Source organism: Carassius gibelio, chromosome A3 (assembly GCF_023724105.1).
Source record: "Carassius gibelio isolate Cgi1373 ecotype wild population from Czech Republic chromosome A3, carGib1.2-hapl.c, whole genome shotgun sequence".
In the NCBI taxonomy this organism is placed as follows: Eukaryota; Metazoa; Chordata; class Actinopteri; order Cypriniformes; family Cyprinidae; genus Carassius; species Carassius gibelio.
The window spans coordinates 12,070,214-12,090,958 of record NC_068373.1 but is presented as its reverse complement, the minus strand read 5'-3'; the positions used below and the strand labels follow the sequence as shown (position 1 = coordinate 12,090,958).

Genomic DNA, 20,745 nt, shown 5'->3' with positions numbered 1-20,745 from the left:
CATAGGGCCGTTCACCATCCATTCTCAGATAAATCCCGTCACCTACCGCCTGGACCTACCACCACGCTACCGGATCTCACCCACGTTTCACGTCTCACTGTTAAAACGTCACACTGATCCAGTTTCTCCTTCCTCCACAGAACCAGAACCGCCTCCCCCTCCAGACCAACCCGAGATCCTCGGAGACAACATCTACCAGGTCCAAGAGATCCTCGACTCCCGGCGGCGGGACGGCCACCTGGAATACCTCATAGATTGGGAGGGGTTCGGTCCCGAAGAGAGGTCGTGGGTACCACGCAATGACATCCTGGATCCGGCTCTCCTCGAAGATTTCCACCGACAACACCCAGACCGCCCGGCTCCCAGAGGTCGTGGTCGTCCCCGTCGCCGCTCTAGGATGCCTGGAGTCACCCGTGGGGGGGGGGGGGTAGTGTCACACCCTCAGCTCGTTCCCTCAGCCCCAGTCACCATTGCCAGTCACCATCCACTCAATCTCCCCTGCACCGCTCACGTGAACCGTCACCTGAATACTGATTACCTGCACCTGCACCAGCAATTACCACACCCTTAAATACTCACCTCACTCATTCACTCACCGGCTGGAATCGAGATTGCATGGACGCTCTTATGGATCTTCTGTCTGCTTCTTGTGGATCATATTGTGACTCTGTGGAGATTCAGACACAGCGATTAAGGGAAGTGACTCTTTGTTGTCTGGCCTAGCCTTGTGCTTGAACTCACCTATTTGATCAGTGCTTGAAGATTCATCGTCTGTGACCACACTTACTTGCTCTGTTAAAAGTCCTATGTTAATAAAGCTTCACGTAAACACTTACCCATCTCCTCCTCTCCTTGTGTGGATGTGACAGCCAGAATGATGTTTCGGGATGCACACTATATTGGTACAATATCTGTTATCAGCCAAGGTTATAGGGTCATCTAACGCTCAGTTAATCTTTAAAAACACTAATAATTTAATAGCACTGTTAAATGTAATCTTTAGCAGATCTCAAAAATAATATAAATTTTATATGATAGTATGCATGTCTAAATTCACTTGTAGCATTTAAATGGACTGATTTTAGATTTTATTTATAACTGATTTAGATAAAATAATATAGAATTTTAATATCCGGCTTTAATCTTAAGCTTCATTGGTCATAATTTTAAATAGTTGCTGCAGACTTATTTTTTTTTTAGATAAAATATTTTGTGTTACACAGAAAAATGAAATGAATTCAGTTTTGGAATAACATGAGGGTGAGGGTGAACTATCCCTTCAGGTATCCAAATGCATTTTTGCCATTGTAGAAGGTTTTAAGCTAATATTAACATGAAGCAAATGGCAAAAAAATCATTCTTTAAAATAAGTAAAAAAGAGTTATTGAGTTAAACCATGAGATAGGCCACTGGGGGAAGAACAAGTGTTCCCGACTTCAGTGGATTTAATCTGAGCTGCAAGCAACTGCTTCATCACTGTGTGAGAATGACTCACTCAGAATATCAAAGTGCTGCGGGGACCCTTTTTCAGTATGGCCAAGAGAAAGGCAGGAGGAATGGGGGGCAGGTGGCTTCAGTACCAAATAGATGAGAGTCAAAATGTTAACCTTCATAAAGCTAAATCACATACAGAAAATGGTGACATTACTATAGAAACGTTCAGTATGCAATCTGGAGTTGGACCAAAACACTGCCAGTCAAATGATTGGCATCCCATCACTTTTGCACAGCTGTCACACCACTGCTAGTCATGTTATCCATCTGTCCTGTGATAAAACAACCATCCAGATGAAAACACGAGTCTGCCAAATAAACAGATTTTGTTAAATAGTAGTAATATTATAGCCATTACTGGCATAACAAGCATGTGTGGTTAGCAAACCATATATACCATTTATGTATATAAACATTACTTACAAACTGTGCTTGCTTTTTAGTTTAGACAAGGATCAGCCATAACAGAAGTTTACTGGCAGGGGAACTTTGTCTTTAAGAAACCTAACAGCCAAATAGAAGCCCATTAAAATAATACCAAACATTGATTAGTTGGTTGGTCATGTCAAATAATTAAAAAAAGAATACATTCAAAATAGTTTATATCCCTCAGACATAGTATCTGAATCTTATATTGATTCCTGTAAACTGACCTGAATAACATAAACTCCTTCTGATCTGTCATCTACACAATCTGAGTTGTCCACATTTCTGACAGCATCTCCTAATTTGGTATGACCAAAGGGAATGGGAATGTGTGTAATGCCACCCTTACGAGGCTATTGTCATACTAAAGATGCCTTCATCCACCAGCCTGGCTGGTCCGGCACGACATTTACTGGCTAACTCCATATCTGTAACCCCACTGGATAAGTGCCTTCCAGCTGCTCGTACTGACAGCTTCTTGCTGAAATACATGATTTCACTGCCTCCCTTCCCCAGAGGTCTGACCACATAACTGGGTGGGGTTTGGGTGGAGAGAGGGGCGGCAGAGAACAGGCTGTTGTCCAAATAAAATTAAACCAATTGTAGAGCGAGAGAGTCAAAAGAGGACATGACTGTCCGGGGTCCGACTCCGAACAGCTGCTAGGTATCACCACACGGGTCAGCATGCTCCACAGCCCAGTGAGTGTTGTTTAACATTCCTGTCCATTTGTGTGCAAAGCTTCATCTGGATTACAGATCTAGATGGTTCATCTAAATGATAGGATGTAGCCAACAGGTCGCAAATCACTCATCAGATTTGGAAAGTTGACTGAGGCCATGAGCAAAAATGTCATCATGCTAACAGTTGCACTTGGAATGGCAATGTAATAGCTAATAAACCAATAATACATTTACCAAAAATTTACTTGAAGCTGCTTTGGATAAAAACGTGTGCTAAATACGTAATATAAATCAGGGGTTATTGGATACTTATTTTTGTGTTTCTTTCCAAGGTTACTCAAAAGCAACCTAATTAAATGGTAACATTTTGGGCATCTAGATTGAAACCAGAGGTCTTTTAATCTGCAGGCAAATGCCTTATGCATTTTTAATAAGGCATTAGCATGATTCCAGAAAAGCCCATAGACGCATATGGGTCTTACTCTAGCAGTTTGACAGAAAGTCCAGTTAATGCGTGTGAGTTTCAGAATGAACCCGTATACTCTGTTTCTAACAGTAAACATGCAGGCTTCCCCTGACACCATGTCAAAAATGTTCTGTCCTATAGTAGTACAGGAAGTACTCACGTGGGATGCGGCTGGCTTGCCAGGGAGCTGAGTTTGTGACAAATCCGTGCTTTGATGCTGTGACGATGACCCATGTTCCTGGCCGGTACAGGAACGCAAGAGTGACAATCCCATCTTCTCCTGCAAGGCTGGATGCTAAGACCATTTGGTTTCCACATACCTGAACTGTGGATTCCTTTAATGGTGACAGGTCGCTGTTGTCAAATACCTGGACTTTAATCAGCACCTCTGTGGAAACAAGAAATGTAAGGCATTTTAAGCAGTATTCCTTTGTAAAAGAAAATCATTTTAATACAGTTAGTTCAGTTCTGAATATACTGTCACAGTTGAGAAAACGCCACTGTGGACCAGACTTTGTGCCACAAGTTACCTGAGACTACATCCGTTTATGGAAATAAAGTTCTGTCAAGTCTCTTTTATCAACACATTCACTGTTTATGTTAGACACCTTTAGACCCAGTGGCATTCAACAGATGAGACGACTATATTTAGAAGTGTTTGTGCTGATCCTACATGTTAAGTTCTCTGGTTTGTTTACATTAAAGAGTCGAAAACATGGAGTGCCTTTGAGCTCTTTCAGTGAGACAGAATGACTGTCACCATGTTCGATTGACACTGGGCAAATGCAGCAAACCTGTCTAGCTGAGGACATGTGCTTACTGTTCGAAATGGATGACCTGGTTCATCCCCCCCAGTACTTTTACAAGGGCACAATCAGAGACATGTAAACAGGCCAGGAAGACAGCAAGTCTGTGCCCTGTCCATTTATTTTTATTTGAGGGTCTGGGTACATGTTTTTTTTTTTGTTTCTACGGACATTAAATTTAACATTTTACTGCAAATACATACAGTATAAATCTTTCTATAAAAATTATGTGAAAAATTAAAATTGTCCTTAATAAGGAAAAGTCATGAACAAGTCTTGTTTTCCCAACCAGAACTTTTATACACTCCATTCATGCAATGCTTGCTTCACGTCCTGTTCGATCGCACGTGCTGCAGTGTCTTTCAGAACCTCTCGTTCTTTTGATTCTAAATGGGTCAATTGATGCATGTTACCATGGATACTAGGGCATGTCAGCAGGCTAACTGTGGGGGAAAAAAATGGGTCCCTTCATTTCCTGGCAAGGGGACACAAGTTTGCTTCTGAAAATGAGATTTTTGAACCAGTCATGCACTGCAGATCTAATCGCACAACAATGATGATTATATTCAAAGAACCCATATGAATCACACAGAGGCAGAATCCACCTGCATGCACAGAAAAGGTCATATTCCCTTAACGAACTGTTTGGCTATGGCTACCTTGTTTTCATAATATTATCCATAGTAAAACTCAGTGGAGCAAGAAGGACTAGACCAGAGAAGGACAAGTTTCATAAAAATAATAAAAAAAATCGCGTTAACAATGTGTTAAATTGCCCAGCCCTAATATAAATATATGTAGACACACACACGCTACCATTTAAAAGTTTGTTAATACTTTAATAACAACATTAATACTTTCCTTTATTAAAAAAACATTAAAATTATTAAAAGTGACTGTAAAGACAACTGTTACAAAAGATTTACAGTTCAAAAATACTATGCTTTTCAATTATTTATCAAAGAATTATGAACTACTAATTATCACAGTTTCCACTAAGAAATAATGCAGTGCAACTTGTCATCAACATCATAAGAAGAAATGATTACTGAGCACCATTCAGCATATTAAATTGATTTCTAAAGGATCATGTGACACTGAAGACTGGAGTGATGGTTGCTAAAAATTCAGCCAGGACCAAATGACATTTTAAAATATATTCAAATAGAAAACACTCTATTAAATTGTACAAAAAAAGAAATAGCACAATAATTTAAAATATATTCAAATAGAAAACACTCTATTAAATTGTACAAAAAAAGAAATAGCACAATAATTTAAAATATATTCAAATAGAAAACACTCTATTAAATTGTACAAAAAAAGAAATAGCACAATAATTTAAAATATATTCAAATAGAAAACACTCTATTAAATTGTACAAAAAAAGAAATAGCACAATAATATATATATATATATATATATATATATATATATATATATATATATATATATATATATATATATATATACAGTACAGACCAAAAGTTTGGACACACCTTCTCATTCAAAGAGTTTTCTTTATTTTCATGACTATTGACTATTGTAGGGTCACACTGAAGGCATCAAGGGCTTTTTGACCAAGAAGGAGAGTGATGGGGTGCTGCGCCAGATGACCTGGCCTCCACAGTCACCGGACCTGAACCCAATCCAGATGGTTTAGGGGTGAGCTGGACCGCAGATAGAAGGCAAAAGGGCCAACAAGTGCTAAGTATCTCTCAGGGAACTCCTTCAAGACTGTTGGAAGACCATTTCAGGTGACTACCTCTTGAAGCTCATCAAGAGAAAGCCAAGAGTGTGCAAAGCAGTAATCAAAGCAAAAGGTGGCTACTTTGAAGAACCTACAATATGACATATTTTCAGCTATTCACACTTTTTTGTTATGTATATAATTCCACATGTGTTAATTCATAGTTTTGATGCCTTCAGTGTGAATCTACAATTTTCATAGTCATGAAAATAAAGAAAACTCTTTGAATGAGAAGGTGTGTCCAAACTTTTGGTCTGTACTGTATATATATATATATATATAGTGTATATAATATAACACATTCAAGATCACTAAGAGGAACATTTTCAGAGTCCACTCAACCACCAGGATTTCCTGTACACAATTCCACTTCCTGTCTATTGTTTCAGCTGAAGTGCAAAGTGCAAATAATCCAGGAAACTTTTCTGCGACATAAAAGTTATGCGCCTCAGCGGAAAAATTAACTTGTGCTACACTGAAAACTGAAACATACATTTATCATTATTTACTTGTATTAAGGAGTGAAAGCTTTTCCACTCATTTCTGAACACGGTGTGTCAGGAGGAGCGTTTCCCAGCAGGCTGACTGTGTCTATGTTACAGGCATCTGATGAGACTGAATGGAGAGCACAGCACTTTTGAGTGAAGTACTTAGGGAGAATATGCCTTTCCAAAAACAACAAACATTTCTACCCTGCTGAAAGGTCTGAAATGCAATTTAGCAATGCTTAATGGACCATAAACATTTCAAACGCCACAATTATCTATATTAACCAATCAGTTATTTATTTATTTATTGCCTCTTTAGCAGCCAAAATGTTGTTGTTGCTGTTGCTAGAGCTTAACTGGAGGATTTGTGAATCTTTTCTTCTCTCTATCTTTTTTAAATGTGTTCCACTGCCAAACAATTACACCATCGGGTTTTAAATTAGAAAGCCTCATTGTTCAGGCAAGTGTGACTTCAGTGTGAAACCGGGGAAAGATGGTCGAGTGGGGAAATCCTACAAGACAAATCTCCAGTTTACACCAAGGCAAAAAGGTTGTCCTGGTGTCACCAATAGTTCCAGACCACCCTGTTGTTTTTTAGACAAAACCACTGGGTTTCGCAGGGTTGCATACAAAGTCTCAGACATAAAGGCAGTGTAGCCGTAGCCTTACTGTGAGGGCTGAATAAACACAAGGAACTGATGTATGTGTGCTTTCAAGGTCCAAAAGTAACACTCACTTAGCACCAAATGCAAGTAAAGGTTTGGCCAGAACATAATAAATACATAAGGGATAGCCTAATACATAGATAAAGTTGATTTCTATAAATAAAACACCTTACAGTTGCTGAAGTGAGGTGCACTATTCAAATGAATATGTTCACATAAGTCACCCAAACAAAAATATAATAAACAATGTGTCATACACATGATTTTGTGAATGATTATGTGGGTAATCACAATGATCTGTGCTATAAAAGAAATAAACTCCAAAATAATATACACAAAATAAAATTACATAAATTAAATCAAATTAACAATCAAATTAATTTCATAATACATTAACATTATATTATAATAAAATGTATTAACATAATGAATAAAATGACTACAAAAATATAAAATAAATGTACAAAATATAAAACACACACACACACACACACACACACACACAGTAGCCTGTAAGCAATAAATGCATAAACTTTCATCTGAGAAAATTGCCCTATTTGTGTCTGCATCTGTGTTATGAAGAGCAAACTCTCACCTCTCCATCTGTGTAAGACAGTTTGGAGAGTCCTGGGTCACAGATATAGAACAGCTCATTAATCATTTTCACCCTTTCCCCAGCAGCAGCTGGATGATGTCCTAAGCCAAGGAAAACAGGAAAATACTAACCCAGGTCCTGCTCAGCAGGACAAAACTGTATGTAATAATCAGACAAAAAAAAAAAAAAACATCTAACAAAGAGCCTGCTATTAATTCTTCAGCTAAAACTAGAGCATATCTACTCTTCATGTGATAACATTTGAGAGGCATGCAGTCCCTGTCTCCTCTAGGCAACCTCATGAGATGATGCTTTTGCAGATATTTTCAGCATGTTGGATGTTATGTGAGGGAAATAACCAAGCAGCAAGGGGAAATGCTGCTTGAATTTGAGAAAAAAATCCAATGTAAGATCAAATAAATCAAGGTCTGACTCTGTAAATATTTAGCTCGAGGAATCGTTACAGATTTAAAGGCCTGCAAAAACAAAACAGTCATCCAGAGTGCAAAATTTAGCTGGAAAGGAAAACTATTTCTTCTAAGGGCTCTAAAGGTATTGATACAACCCCCGAGAGGAAAAGCACAGCAGAAATGTGTTGACTCAGCTCTAATGAACCCATTGTTCAGGGAATTTATAGACTTCTGCACAGTTTGATGAGAGGAAATGTCCGAAATGTCAAGTCTGAAGTTAACAAAACTGGTCACTTTATCGGTCAGTGGTGGGCACTTAAAAAAAGAAAAATATTTATCAAGGAAAACAATGCTTTTACAAAAAATAAAATAAAAATAACTATCAAGAATAAAAGCAAAAACAGGCTTAAAATTTGGACCCAAGTATGAAATTTAAAAATCTACAAAATGAGCACTAAGGCAGAACTAGATTTTGGTTTTGCAAACCCAAACATGCAACCTTTTCTAAAGCCTTATCTAGATTAATGTTTCGAGACATCACCAAACTCATATTAGACATAATAAACTGAGCAAAACAGAATTAACATTATAAGCAAGCCTCTACTGCTGCACTAGATGATGTCTGGCTGGTTTGTGTTTTTTGGGCATTGGGCCATTACATGTTTTACATAGATGATGTAATATCCAATTTTTCATGTGTTCTTTTCCTAAAGCTTTTTATACCCACTAAGCAAAATATCTAGACACATTGTGATGATGTGAAGCAGGATCTCCTTAGAGGTCAGGTTTACAGGGGCTCTGCTGCTGATAAATCTTCCGTTTCCTCTCAGTGTTAGGGTGTCTGGTGTCAACAAAGAAATTCCTACCTTTGAACAGCTGCCCGGGGAGTTCATGGTGGGCTGATGGCCAGACACACTCTTTAAAGTTGTGATTGCCCGTGTAACCAGAAAATCCTGCCAAGCTATTCTGTACCCTTCCGCCCACCAACAGCCCATGCTATAAAGAGCCTTAAATAAAAGATTGTCTTGACATTACATGACATCACCTTAGAAAGACCTGAATTTGCAAATTCAGACAAAAACAGAATTCAATTAACTTTACATCTATCCCTAATAGTGGTTATATTGACAATATCTGTTGCTTACCAAAAAAAAAAACGTTACTGTGATGTACCCTTACAGTCGGTCACTCTAAACATCACGATAGATGACCAGTACCTACCAAAGCGCCATGGATGCTGCCCCTTCCAGTGCCCTGTGCGAGCCACCTGTGCCCCTTTCTGGTGTAGGCCACAGATAAAGAGCCGAGCTTTGTGTCCGGTCTATGTAGCATCTCAGGGCTCGGACCGGACAGAGCAAAGCTAGGGCTGGGTCTGCCTCCTCCGGGGTCAGAGCTTGAAGGCTCACCACCTGATCCCTGAAGAGAGTAATGGGAACCTTGGGCACATAGCCAGGCCAGGACCTCAAGATTACCTGGGAGTCAGCCGGCCCAAACTCTAGGCACAAGTCGTCGACCGAAAATGCATGCAGGTCCCCTACCCTCTTAATGGAGGCCAATGCAAGCAGGAGCAGAGTTATCAAAGAAAAACAAACTTTAGCTTGACTGAGTGCAAGGGCTCAAATGGCCCCTGCTGTAGTGTTTTAAGCACCAGAGACAGGTCCCAAGAGGGTATGGAGGGGGGTCGGGAAGGATTTAACCTCCTGGCTCCTCTAAAGCCCCTTTCACACTGCGATTCCGGCAAATACACGGGTAAAGTGTTCCGGCAATTATTCCCAGGTCGCTAGATTTTGCACTTTCACACTGCCAGTGGTTACCCGGGATATATGCGTGTTTTCACACACAACCTGTAAAGATCCCGTAAGGACACGTGACATCAGGGCGTGATGTGTAACGTACGAGTCGAAAACGTTAGGCATGTTAAACTTTCACTGAAGCTGGTGAACGATCTCAGCATCAGCACGGAAAGTGAGGAACTAACTGATCTCTGCTTCATTCCAGTTTGCACATATTTTTTTGTCGCATACGTTAATCTTCCTTCAAAATAGCCGGTAAAAGAGTCACGCGATAACATGCATCATCACTAAGACATGGCATTAGATCTGGCTTTTGTTCACACAGCGCTCGTCCTGGGATTGAACCCGGCAATGTTACTAGGTGCCCGACCCGGGTTCAGTGCCGGAATCAATCCCCTTCTTTGACTTGAGAGATTTTTTCCCCGGTTTGTTTCTTCTTCAGCTGAGGTCATTCTGGAGAACAACATCTCTGAGTCACTATCAGCATGAATACACTGAGTGTCGAATAGATGAGCTGCCACAGACATATCTGCACCTGTACAATCGCTAGTGGAGAGACTAAAGTTTCAGAGAAAGCATTTAATTCCTAGAAAGAAATTTCAGCGAAGCTTGGTGCTGACGACCCGGAGTTATGCAAAAAGTGATGGAGGGAAACATCAGTTGCAAGTTTTCCAAAGCCATGAAAACAATGAAAGGAAAAAGTAAAGATATAAGGTAGCTGTCATGGTGCAGGGTGCTTTCCCGGCTTCCCCTGTGGTCTGTGTTGTCCTATCATGTTCGATAGCTCGTGGTCTGGACAATCAGCGCTGATCGTGGTGGGGGTGCGCAGATCACGAGCTGATTCTTCCCCACCTGTCACTCACTCCCCTACTCAATTATATGTCTCTACCTTTCTGTCTGTCATTGTAAGTAGATTGTTTTGTCACTACCCGTGTTTTGTGTAGTGTGCAAACATCAGTGTTCTACTGTTATCAAGGACTCGTAGTATGGAGATCCGACAGCTTGAGTGATCCGCAGTGTGCCGGCCAGCTCTGGAATCTCAGTTCACCCGGGCAGCATTTAATTATTGTTTATGTTATTTTGTGTTTTGTGGCGAGAATAAACATTCTCCTTTTCACTACTCTGCATCTGATTCCTCTACCCAGATAGTAGCAAGTACCAAATACATGTTTTTCAAAAAAATGTTACACCGTACTGCTGCTGCTGCTGCTGTTGTTGTTCTTTCCAAAAAATTTTTAAAGGTATACAATAAAATGTCAAAATAAAATACAATAAAAAAACCTTTGTTTTTATCAAATCATGACACCAAATCATGAATAGTTTATCCAGTTTAATCAAATAAACAAACAGGTTTGTGCTATGAGATGACCCCAATATTTTTTTCCACATCATGCTTAAGTTTCCAGACTATGAGACATTCACACTTCCCATAAAGGACTGATCATGGAAATAGAATTGTTCTTTTGTATTGCAAACACGATACTTGACTCTGAACTTCTGCTAATCGTTATTCTTTTGTCTAAAATATTCTGACCATTGGGGCCCGTCTCACACCTATATTGCCTACACTTATTCATTTCATCATTGTTTTGTTTAGGGGATATTTACGAGTGTCACAACACATGTTTACATTAATTTACACCCCGTCTCCAGCAGCGTGGGGGGTGTTGGAAAGTTCGGAAAACAAACTTTGTTTGAAGTATATTGCGGGCTTATGTGCCGTATGCCCCAGGAGCCTCTGAAATAGTTTCAGTGGGACCACCGTCCTACCCTTGAACGAATTCAAACCAGGTCAGTACCGACTGCACACGTTCCTCTATATTGCCACTGCTGTATTCCTCAGACCACCCGTGCCACTGCCGGAAGTAGTTGTCGCCTGTCGCCCGCCAGAACAAACACTAGATTGCATCTGGGGCTGATATTTCAGCTACTTTTCCATGTTCATTCAGTGTTTTATTTTTTAATGAACACAATGATGAACTATTATATTTAAAAATAATTTTATCTTTAATCTGAACATGATGTGCATGGTAATTAATTAAACTCATTAATTTGAGATTAATTTGATTAATTGGTACATTAAGTAATTCATTTTATTTTTATTTTTTTATAATCGCTTGACAACTGCATGCCAATGTGCATTGGCTTGTTTAGATTACACTTGAAGTAGATTGGTCTATCGAAGCAATATCCCCAAAATTGTCGGTCATCCGACGTGACATCGAGAGTGATTGACTTAAAGGGAACTGTAGTTACTATGGACAACATACAAATAAATATACTCTTTCACATTAATATAATTTGCAATGCTTTATGAGAGTAATCAGCCACTGAAGAGTTTATTTGGAGGAATTGGTTGTCACAATTCTTTGATTGGTGGTATTTTTTTTTCTTTTTTGCTGAATCAAAATTTAAATAATGTGGACTGTAGGCTTCAACAAAATCATATACCATCAATCAACAACACAGTAGGTCAGTCTTTAAAGGTTTAATGTTAAAAAATATAAATCAATTAAAAATCATTAAAAGTCAATTCCCCATAAAGAAAAAGATATATATAAAAAAGATATATTCTCCAAGAACTTGACTGCTGCACTCTATTATAAACTGACCTATGATTGATATGAAGTCATACAAGTTCCAAATTCAATGACATCTAATAAAAGCATCATGCAGCACAATGCTGCAATTGTGTCCCAAATAAAAGCATAGAGTGGCAAGCTGGGGCAGCACTCAAACAAGTGCTGTCATGTTAACCCTAGTTAATGCATGAGAGGAGGAGGATGTAATACACCCTTAAGGGGAATCTCTTGAAATCTACTGGAAGTTGATAAAAGCATAGACTAATTATGTGGTGACGGGACAGTATCCTACACAATCGTGAATGCAATCTAAAAGAGAAGAGCAAAACTGTTTTTTTCAAATGTTTCAATTAAAAAAGTGAAAAGTGAAAGTGACATACAGCCAAGTATGGTGAACCATACTCAATATTCGTTCTCTGCATTTAACCCATCTAATTTGCACACGCAAACCTTGAACACACACTTGGAGCAGAGTGCAGCAATTTATGGTGCAACGGCCGGGGAGCAGTTGGGGGTGTGGTGCCTTGCTCAAGGGCACCTAAGTCATCGTATTGCCGGCCCAGGATGCGAACACACAACTCTAGGGTTGGGAGTCAAACTCTCTAACCACTAGGCCACGACTTCCCCCATTAATCTGCCTTCTTCCTGACTTGAATATCGGCTCAAAATCATTACTGCACAGCTGTTTTTCAAATTGTGGAAAATGGGCACGGTCAACACCTGCCTAAAGGCACAGACGGACTCACTTAGATCTCCAGAAGTCATTTTGCATTAGTGTCTTGGCTGGCTTACCCTCACAAGGCCTTTGTCCCAAATCAGAGTTGGCGGCTCTAGGTGTCAGTTTGATTAGGACGGTGATGTGCATGCCGTGCCACTACAAAAACCCATCAGGATAACAATATTTCACGCTCTGGTAGATACTTTGCACCATGTTAGTAGCAAACATCAGATGCCTCAATGCGATTCACACAGTCCTTTAGCTCACAGCTGTTAAATGATGCTGCTTTAAAGGATGCAAGATAATGATATATATATATATATATATGTTTAGAAAAAAAATTACTATAGGTACTCAAAAATGCATGCAAAGATCAGTTTCCTGAACATAAAGATAACTAAAGATGTAACAGGAAACGGCCCTGCCATCCACCTATTGTGTTTACATGATGGGTTGACTCTCAAGTCAAGTCTCAGATCTACTTTATTTATAGAGTCCTTTCCACTACAAAGTAGACCAAAGGACTGTACAGCAACATAAGATGAGAATAGTAAAACAAAAACAGAAAAACAATTAAAACAGTTTACTTCTTCCAAAGTCAACAATTTAAAGCCATAGAAATCAAGTACATATGTTTAAAAGCTAGATTTAAAAACATCAACTGAGGGTGCAGATCTGATGTCAGGTGGAAGGGTATTCCACATTCTTGGGCCAGCAACTGAAAATGCACGATCCCCCTTTGTTTTAAGGCAAGTTTTTGGAACTGAGAGCAGTAAGCAGTTAAATGATCTTTGAGATCTACCAAAGTTCAAATTAATCAGGTCCGTAATATATTCTGGGGCCATATCATGGACAGCTTTAAAAACGTACAGCAACACCTTATACTGAATCCGATATTTTAACCCAGATTTCTTATTTGACTAAGGTGCCCTTGAGCAAGGCACCGAACCCCCAACTGCTCCCTGGGTGCCGCAGCATAAATGGCTGCCCACTGCTCCGGGTGTGTGTGTTCACTGCTGTGTGTGTGCACTTTGGATGGGTTAAATGCAGAGCACAAATCCTAAATATGGGTCACCATACTTGGCTGTATATCACGTCACTTTCCCCCTTTTTTTTTTGGCCCAAAAATGATTACTTCAGATTTACTCACATTTAGCTGTAGGCAATTTTGCTCTAAACAACACTTTACCTCCTCAAGACATAATAACAAAGATGAATGAGAAGTTGACTCACCCAGATCTAATAGACAAATAAATCTGAATATCATCAGTATAACTAGGGCTGCACGTTTTCAAGTTTTTCATTAACCGTTAACCGAGGCCCTTAGCGGTTAATAATCGGTTAACCATAGTGTGCGCCAGGGTTTCCGTTGTCCGGTAATTTCCAGACATTGGCCAAAAAAAAAAAAAAAAGAAATGTCCGACAAAATTTAATCTCTCCGGTCAAATTGTCCTATTAAAACTACCTAATAATCCCGCCCACTAACACAATCTGTATTTGAGAATAAGCCTAAAATGTATAAAGCAAATATACACCGACCTTTGGCTATGTTATAAAGGAACAGGCTCTAGTAATGGTTATGTAACTTTCCGTGTTTAGGCGAAGGTAACAAGCAGGCTCCGCGGCCGCCTCGCTAAGGCTATGACTATGATATGTTTGACAGGTACAATATTTGAAAATCGATAATAATTTTTTTTAATTACATTTATATCTGAATTTATGTCAACCTATAGACTTTCAAATATCAAAATGTCATGAATTAATATGTATTTGTGTACAAAATGACATATAAACATATTTTCCTATTATATTTTGCCTGGAAACGCTTCCAACAAGGCGTCAGTTCTATTTCTAGCATGCACGCGTCGAGCCGCGCGTCTCACGCAGGCAGTCGGCAAGCTCTAACCTGTTAACATGGGAGCCGAATTAAAAACAGACACGCCACGCAGCCGAGATGCTTTCGCTCATCGCCACGCATCCAGTGAGTCCTGACCGGCCTAATGATGCCTGGGTGTTGGCTGTTGAGATTACAACAACGAGGTTGTACTTGAAGTATATCTAAGCACTGTATTGCAATACTTGCATTTTGCCCCGTCACTCTCAATTTTAAAGTGCTCCAACGCTGTACTTTTTTTTGCCCGCTTCATATTAGAAAAATGACTTCTTCTTGTGGACATTACAAATGTCTGGGAGCGCTCTGGCGGTCTCTGGTGGTGCAAAAATGTATTACAACTAAATTCAATGCACGCCATTGACGTCACTTAACCGAGCAAAATGTTTCACTCGGTTACGCAATTTTTAACGGTTAATCGGTTAACCATGGACACCCCTAAGTATAACGATGATAAGACATAATAGGGGTGTAACGGTACGCAAAAATCACGGTTCGGTACGTACCTCGGTTTTAAAGTCATGGTTCGGTTCATTTTCGGTAAAGTAAGGGAAAGAAATGCAAACATTAAACTGCAGGTTGTTGTTTATTACTATAAACTTTTACAGATTACAGTGCAGCATTACCAATCCCAGCTTGTAGGCCTGCTCATATTTAAAAAATCTATATAACTTTTCCAAAGTGTAAAGTTGTAGCATCAACAGTTTCAGTTTGCTCAGATTTCGTTATTGAGTTGGACCGATCGGAATTAAGAGCAAAGGTCTGTTTAAATGCCGACGGGAGCTGCGTTTGAATTACAATAGTTTTTTTCCTAGTTGTAGGGATGTTCACACTCGCGTGATGCCTTTTGAAAACCTTAGGCCGACACACTGACACACTGGCATATTACACCTGTCAAAAATAGTCTATTTTGCTGTCAAAACTGTTGACGGTGTCCTTTATCAGTAGGCTTTATATTTATGCTCAACATGAAGTATAGATATTGTTGTCATGAAGACAAAATCCTGGTCTGGTGGCGGCCTCCCTTTATGTCACCTAGAGTAGCAGCAGCGCGCCAGCGCCACATCAGGCACGATTCTGGAGTGTAAAGACACAGAAAACGCGAAGCAGCCGTCAGGCAACTGACATGCAGCAGAAACACCACACTCACGCCACGCAGCCAGTGTGTCACAGGCAGCTGCAGGGCGGGATTATGCTGAACGCAGAGACTTCCGCCACTTAATATGTTCGTTTGGAAACACGAAAATGTACCTATGTTCCGCATACAAAATATTGCATTCGGTCATTCGGTACACACGTGCACCGTACCGAAAGCCCTGTACTGAAACGGTCCGGTAAGAATACACGTACCATTACACCCCTAAGACATAATGTGTGTGTTTTTTTTTAAAATAAGGCCTAAAGGCAACAGAATTAGTGAAAACAGAATAGGTCCCAAAATGGAGCCCTGAGATACTCCACTGTCAATAGAGACTGAAGAGGACAAAAATTTTCCAAACTTCACTGAAAAGGATCGTCCCTTCAAATAATAAGAAAACCATTTTAAAACAGTCCCTCTCAGACCCACAACATGCTGTAAACATTTAATAAGGATATCATGATCTATTAGATCAAAAGCTGCACTAAAGTCGAGCATAATCAAAGCTCCTAGACTACCCAAGTCTGCAATGAGTAACCAATCATTGGGAACTCGCAATAGAGCTGATTCAGTGCTGTGTCCTGGCCTAAAGCCAGACTGAAAAGCATCTAGCACATCATTATTAGCCAAAAAAGAGCACAGCTGAGGCAAAACAATTTTCTTTCAATATTTTTGAAATACAGGGCAGCTTTGAAATTGGCCGATAATATGTAAACAGACTTCTTTAGAAGGGGCTGAATGACCGCATGCTTAAGACATGATGGAAGAAGACCTGTAGAAAAGCTACAGTTCATAATAGATGTAATACTTGGTCCAATAAAGTCAGCTGTTATACAAAGCAAACCTGAAGGCAAATCATCCCAACTGGTAGCTGGGCGTTTCAAATGAGCAATAATATGACTAATATCGATAGATGAAACCAGATCAAATTCATCCAGAGTTTTGACACTAGTAGAGTTTTCTGCTACCTTTCCATCCAAATTAAGAAACCTAGACCTAATGTTTTTTGTTTTTCCAGAGAAAACACTTAAAAACTTCTCACAACACTCTGTAGATGAAGGTATCATAACAGTATTTGGATTTGGATTAAAAAACCAAAATTTTTGGTTAGTTTGAATGCTGCAATATATTTGAAAAATAGGCTGCTTTAGCATCCTTTACTGATACCCAAGATACGAGTCTCGTAACATCTGATGAAAGACCAGATGTTTATTTCTCTTCCAAGCACGTTCTGCCTTCCTACACTGCTGTTTAAGAATATGAGATGTTCATTAAACCAAGGCTGACGATTTACCTTAAAATGCTTAATCTTGTAAAGATCAACAGAGTCCTTTAAGACTTCAGACTAGAGCATACAGAATTAAAAACAGTAAGTAATTAATCTGGATCAGCCATGAGAGGTGCAGACTCCAACCATGATACATCAGAAAAGGTATTAAAAATCTCACCAAAAAGCCTGTGGTGTTGATGGAGTAATTGTACGGGAACAAACACAAGAGATCCGACTCGCTCTCATTTCATTCGGTACATTTACACTGAAAGTAATATGATAATATAATATGAAAGATATATGATCTGAAATGCAAACATCATTAACATCAACATCAAAAATTGACAGCCCTAAAGAAAAAAAAACTAGGTCCAAAGTATGTCCTCTCTCATGCGTAGGGCCGTAGACATGCTGAATAAAATTAAATGAATTCCATCAGGATGAAAACTCCTTAACCAAAGGCTTTTCAGGACAACACAACTGAATATTAAAATCGCCCACAATTAAGATATAAGCAGACGATAATAAAATAGAGGATACAAAATCTGAAAATTCCTGGATAAAAGCCTGGTCGATAAATCACCACAGCCAAAACAGGCTTAAAGAACTCCAGTTTTAATAACTGAACTTCAAAGCTTGAGTATATCAGGGTCGATAAACAGTGACATTTAAACTGCTGTTTGCATACTATACTCGGATTCGTAATTCTTGAAGCTGAGTAGAAATTATTCATTTAAATTTGACAATATCACTTTTTTTTAAGTATAGACTTTGGAGGAAAGAAGCAGGATTTAGAAATTCTAAGAAAATGATGCTGGAAAATAAGTCATGTTGTCTTCCAAATCTAACACCAATAAATGATCATAATTTTTTAATAATAATTGACATTTAAAAACTCTATGGTCAGGTTTAAAGGGCACATTTGATGGTGCCATAACATGATAGATAGAAAGATAGATAGATAGATAGATAGATAGATAGATAGATAGATAGATAGATAGATAGATAGATAGATAAATAGATAGATTTTTGACTGACTCTGACTTAAATGTTTCCTATCAGCGCAACAATGAAAGCTTAGTCAGCAGAGCCTTTTCCAGTAGACAGTAAAACATTGATTAACAAGGATCCCAGACTTTTAAAAATGTCATCCCAGGTCGTTCTCAGCTCCGGAACTGGGAACTCACACACAGCTTTATGACGTGGCTTCACCTTTAGGTCTCTCTTCAAAGGGTCACATTAAAGGCTTGAGTCCAATAATGAACTTCTGATGTTGGTCAAAAACATCTAATGACTTTGCAAAATATGTTACTAACCACAAAAAGACTAAACAAATGCTGAAAGTCAAAGTTTCAAATTCAGTATACAGACTTTCTTTAAATTTCTCTATTTGAATGGTTCAGATAAGGCAGAACTTAGACCAAAATGTCTGTGGTTGACTTTTTGAACTGTTTACTACGAGCACCTGTGGAGCGCATAACAGAAAAAAGCTCCAAGCCTACATTAATATGCGTTGGAAGTTGCTGAGGAAGAAACGGGTTCACAAAAGAGTTTGCACAAACAGCCCCTAAAAGACCAGTTAGGTCCTGTGGCGACAAACTGCCACCAGACTAGAGTAATAAATCTATAGCAAGAAAAAATATATAGCGGGCACTTACACAGGGAAATTACACATATGTTTGTTTTTCTCTTAAATGCAATATTTGTTGGCCAAAACAATGTTTTGATATTTGTATATGCCACATTTTATATTTTAATCTTGCTGTTTAAAACTCTGCTGACAAGTCGATATTATGTTGTGACAGGGTCCCCTTGGGGCAAGTTGTCACAAAAGGTTCAATTTTAAATAACGTTTTATTTCTTGGTGTAACAGTTACACTGAAAATAATAGGCTAATAATAATAATTGCAACTTCCATGGGTCTCCCTTATACTTTTACAATAAACACATAGTTTATTCATATAAATAATTATGAACTAACTTACAGAGGTTAAATAAACCGGTAGATAACGGTGTTTTCTCTCAGTGAACTACTTCAGAAATAGCAGTGTGGGTGGGCATAAAATACGAAACGATATTAGCTTCACTATAGCCTGTAGTTTATCATAAGATAACGTGCATTCTTAAATCAAGATAAGAATGAAACTAATGCCAGATGCAACTGTTTTTCTGAAACTGATGGCCCGTTTAACTTCTTCACTTTACAGATACACGGCGGGCTCATCTGAGTTTGAAATCCTTTGTTTCCAAACTGTAACTCCCAAAAGGCACTAAAGTAAATGTGCACAAAAGCTACGGCGCGTGATAATCTGCTGGGAGCGCAAATGCGACACTTTCATAATAAAACCTGGAGTCGATGTTCCGTTCTTCACGCTACACAAATAACACATTCAAAGACGGATGCTACAGTCTCAAATCAAACTCACCGACTGGTCCTGAGGTCTGCAGGGATTTAGCCAGCGTCCTCCAAGCACTACAGAGGAAAAGAAAAAGAAAAAAAGAGCGGGGGGTGTGCGGTGGACGCATTCTTAAAGCGGAATCGTCAGATCCTCCTTAAGTAGCAGTTCATCCATGTTTCGTTGCGGGATGGCACAAGACTGACTGATCTAAAGTGCGGTTGCCAGGGTGCCCACTCCCTTCCCGAGTACGACTGCTCCGCTTCTTTGAGCCCTGTTGTCCCAAATGGGAGGGAGCGATTTTGGAGTGCAGTGCTCCCATGCGCCCTCTGTCGGTCGAGGCTCATAAGCAACTTTTCATGTTTGGACCATTTGTGAAGGACGTTTCCAGCGTTTTATTGATTGAAGGAATAGTCAACAAACACACACAAAATAATAATAATAATAATAATAATAATAATAATAATAATAATAATAATAATTTTTCAACAAAAATATTATTGCTGAACATTTACCCTCAGGCCATCCGAGATATAGACAATTTTGTTTTGTCATCACAACAGATTTGGAGAAATGTAGTACTACATCATATGGTTCCTCTGCAGTAAATGGGTGCCGTCAGAATGATAAAAACAGAAAAGTAATCCACACAACTGAAGTCCATCATCAATTAATGTCTTGTGAAGTGAAAATCTGCTTGTTTGTAAGAAACAAATCAACCATTAAAGCATTTAAACTTATTGGAAAAATATGAATCCATTATTCATAATAATGCTTCCTCCAGTGAAAACGTCCATCCTGTTATCCCGTCACACATGTTGTGTCACGACATATTTGTAGAAGGGTTTCTGACTGTTTTTGTTTGTAAACACAGTGCTTGATTTTAGCATATTTCTCTCCTTATTCAGACAAGACAACTTTTTCACTTGAGAAAGCAATATTACAGATAGTAGAGGGCTCATATATCAGATGGAAGCAATGGTTTACAATTCTTGATGGATTTGCTTATTACAAACATGCAGCTTTTCACAATGTTAACTGATGGGCTGGAGTCATGTGGATTAATGGTGGATTATTGTGACTTTCATTCTGATGGCACCCATTCACCGCAGAGGTGAACAAGTGATGTAATAATAAATTTATCCAAATCTGTTCTGATAAAGAAACAAACTCATT

At 39.0% G+C, this 20,745-nt stretch overlaps 1 protein-coding gene across 3 annotated transcripts in view; it reads right to left on the bottom strand.

Annotated features, from left to right (window-relative positions):
• The window catches only part of fam171a2a (family with sequence similarity 171 member A2a), a 48,194-nt gene extending 28,349 nt beyond the window's left edge, over positions 1-19,845 (bottom strand). Inside the window, exons 1-3 of one of the 3 annotated variants that reach the window (XM_052543705.1) lie at positions 19,600-19,662; positions 3,388-3,455; positions 3,228-3,305 (exon numbers count right to left, since the gene is read on the bottom strand). Coding sequence is in view for 1 of the 3 variants with exons in the window: in XM_052543698.1 (XP_052399658.1) it covers positions 3,228-3,455; positions 19,600-19,699 (328 nt within the window). In the remaining 2 variants the exon portion in view is untranslated. Of the gene's footprint in view, positions 1-596; positions 843-3,227; positions 3,456-19,599 lie in introns of those variants that run through there. The other 2 variants (XM_052543698.1, XM_052543712.1) reach the window with 2 other exon arrangements.
• Positions 19,846-20,745: the final 900 nt, after the last annotated feature.